This window comes from Xyrauchen texanus, chromosome 6, assembly GCF_025860055.1.
Source record: "Xyrauchen texanus isolate HMW12.3.18 chromosome 6, RBS_HiC_50CHRs, whole genome shotgun sequence".
NCBI classification, from domain to species: Eukaryota; Metazoa; Chordata; class Actinopteri; order Cypriniformes; family Catostomidae; genus Xyrauchen; species Xyrauchen texanus.
Window position 1 is genome coordinate 47,050,427 of NC_068281.1, and position 10,528 is coordinate 47,060,954.

The window sequence follows — 10,528 nt, forward strand, 5'->3', positions numbered from 1 at the left end:
CAGGACGAGTCAGCATTTACTCCACAAATGGTGTGTCACATCATTTTTTTGACTAGCTCTGTATGTGGTTTATGTGATCTGATCACAAAATATTTTGGACTCCATTTTAGGCATGTGAACTGATAGTCGACATTCAGTTTGTGCTTGCGCTCTAAATAACAAAATCACAATTCGGTTATTCTCAACGTGCAATAAAGGTCTCCAACCTGATCCGAGCCCGACAGTACCAACAAACCGCTGGGGTTTAGGGACAGATATGGGTCTGTCTTCTAAGTAATTGGTTAGTTAGGGTTTAAGTATAGAATTGGGGGTTGTTCACACGTGTTTTTGCCCGAGTCTGCATTGTTTTTTAATTGTTTTTCTATGTGAACTAGGGCTGGACGGATTTTTTTTTTAAGCGTCTCGCTTAAAATGTGTCAACTTAAATATTTTTTAAACGCATCTCAAGACACATGTATTCTATTTCAGCATTCATTGCGTTGCATCTAGCATTTTTAACACATGCTAACAAAGATTGAATGCTATTAAGTAGCTCAAATTGCAAAGATGACTTTATACTGTTAATTCCAGATTTTTTTTTCACCTCATAAAGTCAGAAACAAACAACAAATGAATCCAAATTAACATGTATTTATACTAAAGTAATACAAAAATTACTACAAAAGAAGTGAGTAGTTTTTCGAGATTGACTCGAAATAGTAGCCATTTTCTAGTTTTGAGGCATAAGCAATTAGGAAATAACACTTACTACCCAGGAACAAAAATTGTGTTACGTAGTGTTATTTTTGCTTGACTTTAATGTAATTTTAACATTTGAAGATCCATGTATTGTGTTAGTTAGGCTCATAGCTCACTGTGGACTTCATTACCAGTGTTTGACACGTATTTGTTGCAATAAAAGTTCCCCAACTCCCAAAGAATAACCGTTCGTGAAACCTCGAGGTAACCCAATATTACAAACGTCGTGCACATCAGTACCCAGTTTACACCAAGATTTAGCGCTGACCACACTGATCGGATCACCTGAAACACATCTTAATACCAGGTGTAAATGAGGACTGAAGAATGGACACAAACCTATTTGTTCCTCAGTTTCTTCATCTTTCACTCTGTGTGGTTCTGGATAACCCATGTCCTCTCTCTCCTCTTTAATAAAATCCATCTTTGCAGTAGTATGTCAGAAATTGTTGACACTTGAAGTTTGTCCTGCTCTTCTGGAAACTCTTCTTCAATTCAAAGATGACAGGAATATTCAGAGCATTTATTGGGAGTTGCTTTGAGAGTGGATTCATGAACACTGTGAGGTAGCGACAGACCTGCCAAAAATGTAAAATAAATAAAAGTCAGAATTTTCCTGAAGAGCAAAATTACACAGTATGCTTTGCACATGTTGAGGATTGTTGGGGAAATCTAGAAATCCTCACTATGTTTTTTTTATGGTCTGAAAAAGACGACGTATGGTCTCCATAGGATCTATTTAACAATCAACAGAGTTGGGGAACGTACCTTTGCCTTTTTTGCTGCATTAAAAGGTGCCTTCTTTTAATGGTGACCAGACCCGGATCTAGACTATTTAGAATAGGGGGGCACTGACATCAAATGAGGGGGCACATTAAATACATACAAATAAAATAAAAACGGGGTGACGTCACGAAATGGCAAAACTATATGAATATAAATTAGGTTATGTGTTCAAGCACTCGATACTGGAAATACTGTCAGTACTGGGATTTGGTTAGCCAGTGGATAAGATCAGTAGGATAAGGCTTGCGCCAAAATGACTGATAGGTCTCATGGTTAGGTTTTTGCATCTTGTTCAAGGAGTTCCAGGTTCTATATAAACAGAGATTACATATGTACTTTAGTAGATGTACTCAAGGGCATAGCCAGGAAGGATGTCCTGTGTACATCTAGAACTGTCTGGTTTGGTTCAGCCACCAAATCAAACAGAAGGAAACTACAACGGACAGTCACGACTGCTGAGAGGATTATTGGTGCCCTCCTGCCCACCCTCCAAGACCTCTCCAGAGTGAGGAAACGTGCAGGTAGAATCACTTTAGTCAATCAGTCACGGTTTTACCACTATATGTGATTGCATTTAAAAAAAAAAAAAATAGCGGAGAAAATGCAACCTCTGCATATTAAATCTGGTGTACTAGAAATGTTGAGCTTTGGCAGCTTTTTTAAGGGCTTATCGTCATATCATTACTTTTCCATTACATTTAAGCCTTCTGTAGCCGTTATAACTAGAGATGCACCAATCGACCGGCCAGGGACCGGAATTAGCCGATTTTCCACATGCTCGGCCGGACCGGTAACCAGCCGGTCAGCCTCACGTCTTTTCGATTCCAAACTTTTGTTGCCAGCGGCGCAGGCAATAACGTCACAGCCGCACGTAAACATGTCATTGGCGTGGAAGATATCACTGTGAAGAATACATAAAGTTCGAAATGTGTAATAATTGTAAGGCCAAAGTAAACCGTGGGGGAACTTTCGGATCCACAAACCTAATTAGACATTTAAAACACCATCACCCAGCTGAAAATGCCCATTTTAAAAAAGAAGCTAAAAAGTGAAAGCGGCTAAAGCTAGCCAGAGCTCAGAGCCAGCCACAAGTCATCAGCCTCTCCTATCATTCCTTGGAATGAGCAGCGAAAAGACCAAAGCCATTCCTACGAGGAAAATGATGGAATTCATGGCAGTGGATGACCAGCTGTTCTCCATAGTTGCGGACAGAGGGTTCAGAAATCGGATATATTTCCTCGATACAGAGTAGTAGGTACTTTCCGACGTCACGTTGCCGGAGTTGTTTAATCTCGTGTCATATAAAACACGCAGCCTGTTATCTGTCAACATTTGGGTACACAAATCCGGGAGAGGGGAAGTGGGTTGCTGGATGGCAGACGCAGGCTAAATACTATAGAAATTGTGCCGTTGTGATTTAATGTGCTGAGTAACGTAATTTTTCCCACTGTGTCCGATATTAAAATCAGTGCGACACACATTGCAAAAGGCGTGGGCATTGTCGGTATGTCTTCGGGATATGAAATTCAATTCTTCCATCCAGCTGTTGTTAAATGTATAATTTTTTTTTTTCACCGGAGCACCAGCTGAGTCATCTCCTCCCATCTACCAGTGATGCTTGATTTAACATCCTGCGTCTACTGCCTGCGCGGATATCAACAGCGCAAATGGGTTGTAGGTTGCCAGGTTGAGGTCATAAATGATTTGTAATTTGTATGATGTGTCGATTGTGTGAGTAGGATGCGTTTCATTCAAGATCTGGCAACTGGACCACCTTGGAATAATATATTGATTTGATTATTCATATAACGTGGTTTGGGCCATACAAATTACGGGAGTTTTTTTGGGAGAAATAACAAAACAGGAGACTCCCGGGAAAAACGGGAGTGTTGACAGGTATGTCACTTACAAGCCGTTAACGAACAGTTTTACAACTGATATTTGGACATCTAACGTAAGTTGAGAGTATTGGACACTTCAGTTTTTCAGATCTTTGGAATTGTTTTGTTAGACGAGTAATAAAGAGAAAAAGGTCCATTTATAAAAACAGTGGGAAATGACATCTGTTATATAAAGCAACTCATTTGCAGTTAATTGTTATTTCTACCTCTTTCCAGTCACAGAGCACTTTATTTTTAGAGTTGTTTAAGTGAGAGAAGATCCTGTAACTTAGTGCAGTTTGGGGGAAATTGTAATGTTTAATAATTTATTTTATTATGAAAATAAAATGTTGCATTGAAGAAAGGTAGATTTTGTTTGTATATGCGGTCAATAATAGTTCTTAGAAAGAAAATCGGAAAAAATCGGTATCGGCAGGTCACACTTGCAAAAAATCGGAATCGGCCAAGAAAATTGCAATCGGTGCATCTCTAGTTATAACACTACTAACGACACAAATTTGTAAAACACACATGCTGCTCGACATCACCAGTAACCCCTTCAAGCTGATAACAACAACTAAATGCGCATCCAAGAGGAATTATCTTATTGTAATGGCACCCCTGTGGAGAAGTGAGCAAAAAGGTGTATAAAAAAGACAGATATGAGAAAAATAATGGAAGTAAATTTATAAAAGACTTTGTAACTTCTTCGATTCTCATGGCTCATTACCAGTCACTTATCAGTGTGTTTATCTCATATTTCACTGACCCAGCATTCCAAACAGGACAAATCCACCTCCGAAGGGCACTACAAGGTGAAAACAATAATGGCTGCCATGCTGAAGGGTCTTTCTCAACCAAAGTGCTCATAAATATCTGCTTTGATTGGCCTTTCAAAATGAACCCAAAAGGGTTGAACTGCTGCCATAGCAAACAGGAAGCAGAGCATATGTCACAAATATGCATGTTTGCCAAGTTTAATTTAGTATAAGTGTAAATTAAAAGTGCAACATGTAATAAATTTACTGAACTAAAGCATCAAATTATCATATGTTATCAGAGATTTAGGAAACACATTCTGTGCCAGAATTTCTGTTTGTGTTTTGGCCTGTGTGATCCCGCCCAATGCACATTTCCCAATAGTATTAAGACATCCCGGGTTGCCAGATGTGAAACAAGTTAGTGGGCAAACACAGCGCACTGCAGCCATTGAAGACAGCAGTAAATCCACATGAGCCAGTTTATAATTTGCAAACAATAAAAACATTAGCTGATCAGTTTACAGTGTAAGGCTTGTTGCTAGCAATGGTCAGTTTGCTCATTCCTGTTGCGTGACCTCAACATGGCAACCAGCATGAGCTTCCAGTCAGGGGAGGAGGAGGGGGCGTGGGAGACAACTCTCTCCAATATTTTGAATTTGGACTGCAGTACCCATTTTAAACACTTGATGTCAATGTTACATGTTGCCCCTTTAAAGAAGCTGCAACTGCAATCTGGTTCTGTAAACAAAAACATGCCACATCCCTTCAGCTCTGTGGTTTATAAAAGAGTGTCATTATTATATTAAACTTTGTGTTTGAAATTGGTTATCGATTGTGTTATTTAATGTAAAATTCACTTGTTTTTCTAGCCTAATAGGACAGTTGAAATAAGTATACACAGTGGCATTTTATTTAACAACTGACGTTTTTTTATTGTTATTATTATTATTAAAATAAATAAAACACAATTTAAACACTAAAATTTAATTTCTTCATAAAATCTAAAAGTTTAAAAGCATTTCATTTTGCTTTGCATTCTGTGTAATTACTCAATAGTGTTTAATAATTAATGAGGCAAAATCATATGTAAATATTTCTGATTAGGTGCAGGTGACGTTCACAAACACTGGCATTTTTGTCCCGATGTATCCTGAATATTAACATTCTCAATGTTCAATTTCAAAGCACTTCATTGGTGGTACACAATATTTGTGTAATCCTGATTTGTTTTCTTTATCAACGTTTTATACAAACACTATAAACATCCACGAGAGACCAAATACCAGCACTTCACATACCAATGCAAAGTTATCCTAATAATATTACTATATTGAAAACACATTAGTAAAGCTTTAGAACACTTAAACGTTTTATTCACCTTAAATGTTGAAAACAAACCTCCACCAGAAACAGCAGACTGCGGGAGCAGACGCATGACGTCACAACAACACAGCTGTTCAGATAATCAAAATAAAAGTCCTTACCTATACAATACATATTTCTTAAGTCACAAAATGCATAGTGAATAATAAAACGATGTACACCTATCAGAGGGGTATTTAGGAGAAATAAATGATTAAATAAAATATTTATTTTCTATTTGTAAATATATATATATATATATATATATATATATATATATATATATATATATATATATATATATATATATATATTACCAGAGATTTTTTTCATAATATACCTGGAATTTTCTGTGATGATGATTAAACTGTTTTATTAGTTTTATTATTAAAATATATATATATATATATGTGTGTGTGTGTGTGTGTGTGTGTGTGTGTGTGTGTATGTGTGAGCGTGTATTTATCACTTTGTGGGGACCAAATGTCCCCATAAGGATAGTAAAACCCGAAATTTTTGACCTTGTGGGGACATTTTGTCGGTCCCCATGAGGAAAACAGCTTATAAATCATACTAAATTATGTTTTTTGAAAATTTAAAAATGCAGAATGTTTTCTGTGAGGGTTAGGTTTAGGGGTAGGGTTAGGTTTAGGGGATAGAATATAAAGTTTGTACAGTATAAAAACCATTATGTCTATGGAAAGTCCCCATAAAACATGGAAACACAACATGTGTGTGTGTGTGTGTGTGTGTGTGTGTGTGTGTGTGTGTGTGTGTGTGTGTGTGTGTGTGTGTGTGTGTGTGTGTGTGTGTGTGTGTGTGTGTGTGTGATGTAATGAGTTTTTGTCCTGTTCAGACTATGAAAACCAAACTGATTTGAGTGACTGCATCCAAAACAAATCTACCCATTCTATTTTTATTTATTTTGTGAATACAGCCCCTGTTTCTAAGGGGAGGGAGAAAGGAAAATAGGATGTCTCTGTGGCGGTAGTGTACTATTATAGTTAGCGATTTACCATTAAAAGGGTAGAAGAAAAAGAAAGACTTGCTATGTTCCGGAAAATGTAAGAGTAGAAGGTAAGGAGATGGTGGACAAACAAGAAAACAATTATTAAAATGCAATAATGCCAAACTCATAATACATATGAGCAAATCAGAAGCCAAGGTAAAGCTCCGAATAATATCTGGCAGAAGCATTGGGTTAGAGAAATGAAGGGGAGACCCTTCTATAAGATACAGGAAAATGTGAGTACAGGAGGAGGAATCACATCTTTATTAAGAAGAATAGAAGAATCAATAATACCAAGAATACACATAGGTTACACTGGATGAAATGGAAAGTTTATGAAACAAAAAGCACCATACTGGGTTGTGCAGTCATTGCAATGACAGTTAAATATGTCATACTACATTGCACAGCTTACAACGATGAAAGACAAGTATTGCAGAGAGAGAGAGAGAGAGAGAGAGAGAGAGAGAGAGAGAGAGAGACCAGAGAATTTCTAATAATAGACGGGTTTTGAGAGCGAGTGACAGAGAGTGTATCATGATTGACCGCTCTTCTGGGGAGCTTAAGATGGCGGAGTGAACAATCGTATAATTTGGAGCTGAGAAAAGAAAATAGGGTCTACTCATTTCAAGAAAATTTGTATTAGTTGCAAAATTCAATTGATCAAGAGTGATAATAATTGTTTATTTCATTTAATAGTAGATATAGCTGCTAAAAATCAACAGAGAGGTCATTTCTTATTTGCGGGAGCTAGCTAACTTCAGAAAGAAATCATAATGCAGAAACCTGTTGACATGGACGTCAAGTCTGCAGCAAAAGAAGAAAGGCAGATACGTGAAGTCCACTTTTATGCTTGCAAAGCGAAATATGGAGAAATTTGTAACTCTGACCCCAACAAATCGTCCACAGAAAAAAGCCACGAACGATGATGGATGTGAACCAAGAGAATTCTGGAAGATTGATAATATTGCAAGTAAGCACTGACCAGTCACATTATATTTTAGTGAACACATATGCCACCAACAACAAACAACAAAATAATGTATTTTTTGTAAATATCGAATCAAAATTTATACAAATTTTAAAAAACGAATTCCCATTTGCTAAGATAATGTGGGGAATAGATATTAGATAGATGACCATCAAAAAGCAATTGTACTTGTGAAATAAAAAATGTATGTTCTTGCAAAGGGTTAATAGTTATTTGGCGTTACAAGAATTCAAACCAAATTATGTATACATGGAGTAATAAAGATCGATCTAAACAGTCACGTATTGATTATTTCTTAATTCTGGACACATTAGTAGACTGTGTTCAGTCTGTTTCTATAGGGTCGTCTGTCTTAACTGATCATAGCAATTAACATAAATAGATATGGTTTAATTACATATAATGCAAGTAGAGGATACTGGAAACTTAATAAGATGTTATTAGAAAATGAAAACTTTGAAATGAAAGCAATAAAAATTATTGATAGGTATTGGACTCAGGCTAAAGTAATGAATATCTTTGGAAAATACTGGGAGCTCAGTAAATACGAAATTAGGAATTTAGCCATTTCAATGGGGAAAGTAATTTCTTTTGTCTAAGACAAAAAGAATGTAGAATTACAAAATAAATTATGGAGCTTTCTAGTAAAGGGAATTTAACTCCCCAATAATTATAATAACTATCATCATTACAAATAAATGTAGACACTATTTATGAAGAGAAAGGAAAAGGAGAATTTATAAGGCATACATGGCTAGAACAAGGAGAAAAGAATACTAAATATTTTTTTAATTCAGAAAAAAGAAATGGAGAGATGTCTTCAGTAAACAAGCTACTAATAAACAATACATTATCGGAGAATCATAGGGAGATATCACAACATTTTACTCAATTTTATAAACGTCTAATTTAACCTCTAATTTAGTTCATTCTGATTTGAATATATTTTTGAATAATGTTTTGGAGAAAGCAAAACTCATTAGTAAAGACTTCAAATTATTGTGTGATGAAGAGATTAAACTGGAAGAAATTAAGGAATGTATTGGGTATTTAAAAGATAATCAATCTCCAGGTAACGACGGATTTCTTAGTGAATTTTACAAAATCCTTAAAGATATATTATCTCCATTATATATTATAATGATATATTATCTGCTTGCCGTATATAAGAATCTATAGAAAAGGAGAATTGCCAGATTCATTAAGGCAAGGCGTCATTACATTATTTCAAAAACCAAAAGAAAATATTTAACACGTAGAAAATTGGAGGCCTATTAGTCTTTTAAATAATGATGCCAAAGTTTTTTCCCATATTGAAACATGGATTAGATGATATTATTGATGAAGAACAGACTGGATTTTATTCAAGGATGGCATATTAGTAATAATATTAGACTGATATTAGATATGGTACATTTTGGATGATAGTTTTATGTTATTCATTGATTTTCATAAGGTGTTCAATACCATAGAACATGATACCATTTGAACTTTTTGTTCAAAGTATTTTAATTTTTTTGGGTTTGGCAAGTATTTTTTGAAAGCTGTTAAAACATTATATAAAATATGCACTAGTTGAAATCTGCAGAAGGATAAGAAAAGGTTGTCCAATTTCTCCCTTTTTATTTTTGGTAACAACCCAAATAATGGCTCTTCATTTAAAGAAAGGATATTTTCAAGGTATTACAGCTTTGGGAAAAGAGTTTATGTTGTGTCAGTTTGTGGATGACACAACACTGTTTTTGAAATATGAATATGATGTTCATAAAGCTGTTATCTGTATTAAAGAATTTTCAGATGTATCAGGATTACAAATTAATATGAGTTAATCGGTTCTTTTTCCCTTAAAACTGTACTTTATCAGATATATGTGGTATTCCAATCAAAAACAGTGTGATATATATTGGAGTAATTATATGTAAAGATGAGAATATACGCAGCGATATAAATTTTGACTCAATCGTTAAAAAAAAAACCAATAGATTAATATGTGGTTACAAGGGAGGATCCTTTTGTCCAAAGCTAAAGGAATTTCCAGATCAGTTTATGTTTACTTATCCCTTGATATGCCTTCTAAAGTTGTGTAAACTTTTTGAATTTATTTGGAAAGGAAAAGCACGTTATTTGAAAAAAAAGAGGCATTGTGCAATTCGAAGGATAATGGGGGCCTAGAGGTACTTAGTTATGATACATTAAATAATGTATTCAAAATTAATTGGATTACACAATACTTAAAAAAGAAAGATAATATGTGGAACACCTTTCCCAACTTCCTGATTAAGTCAGTCGGTGGCCTTGAATTCTTGTTAAAATGTAATTATTCTATTGATAAATTTCCAGTGAAACTTGCAACATTTATAAACAATCTCTCATGGCATGGACATTGGCCTTAAAGCATAATTTCCCTCCTAGAAGATACCATATTTGGAATAATAAGGATATTTTATACAAACACAAATCTCTGTTTTTTAATATATGTTTTTTATAATAACATTGTATTAGTTAGTCAGTTAATGAACAGTGATGAGGTTTGTTATCATACACAGATTCGCTTCACAAGTTTTAAATCCCAATTAGACCTAAAGAATTTGCAATTGTGATGGACGCTATACCCAAAAAGGTATTGTATCTTCTCGAGAATAACTGTAGTGAAAACCCAACCTTGATTATATCAAAAATAACATTTGTATTGGAAACATTAACATCTTAATAAACAAAGTTTCAAATAATTGCATTAGAAATTTAATAAATAATGTTACATATCCCCCAGTTTATTTTTTTGGTCATCAAAATATTAGGAGATTTAAATTGGCATAAGGCTTGGATAACAGTTGATCAATTCTTTGTTAATAATAAAATAAAGGAAGTTTCATCTAAAAAAAAATGCGTTGAGTTTATCCTGTGAAACATGTATTGGAATGTTTCCAACTGAATATTGATTACTCGTGTGAACTGTAATAATGATAAAGAAACCATTTATTCTTTCATTGTATTACACAAA

General features: G+C 34.8%; 1 protein-coding gene across 2 annotated transcripts in view; it reads right to left on the reverse strand.

The window, feature by feature from the left end:
• LOC127644548 (gastrula zinc finger protein XlCGF26.1-like) overlaps positions 1-10,528 on the reverse strand; it is a 91,263-nt gene that overhangs the window by 10,126 nt on the left and 70,609 nt on the right. Inside the window, exons 1-2 of one of the 2 annotated variants that reach the window (XM_052127754.1) lie at positions 5,544-5,601; positions 1,078-1,316 (exon numbers count right to left, since the gene is read on the reverse strand). The exons of the other annotated variant lie outside the window; for it this stretch is intronic. Coding sequence (XP_051983714.1) covers positions 1,078-1,162 — 85 coding nt within the window. The 5' untranslated portion in view covers positions 1,163-1,316; positions 5,544-5,601. Of the gene's footprint in view, positions 1-1,077; positions 1,317-5,543; positions 5,602-10,528 lie in introns of those variants that run through there. 2 annotated transcript variants of the gene reach the window in all.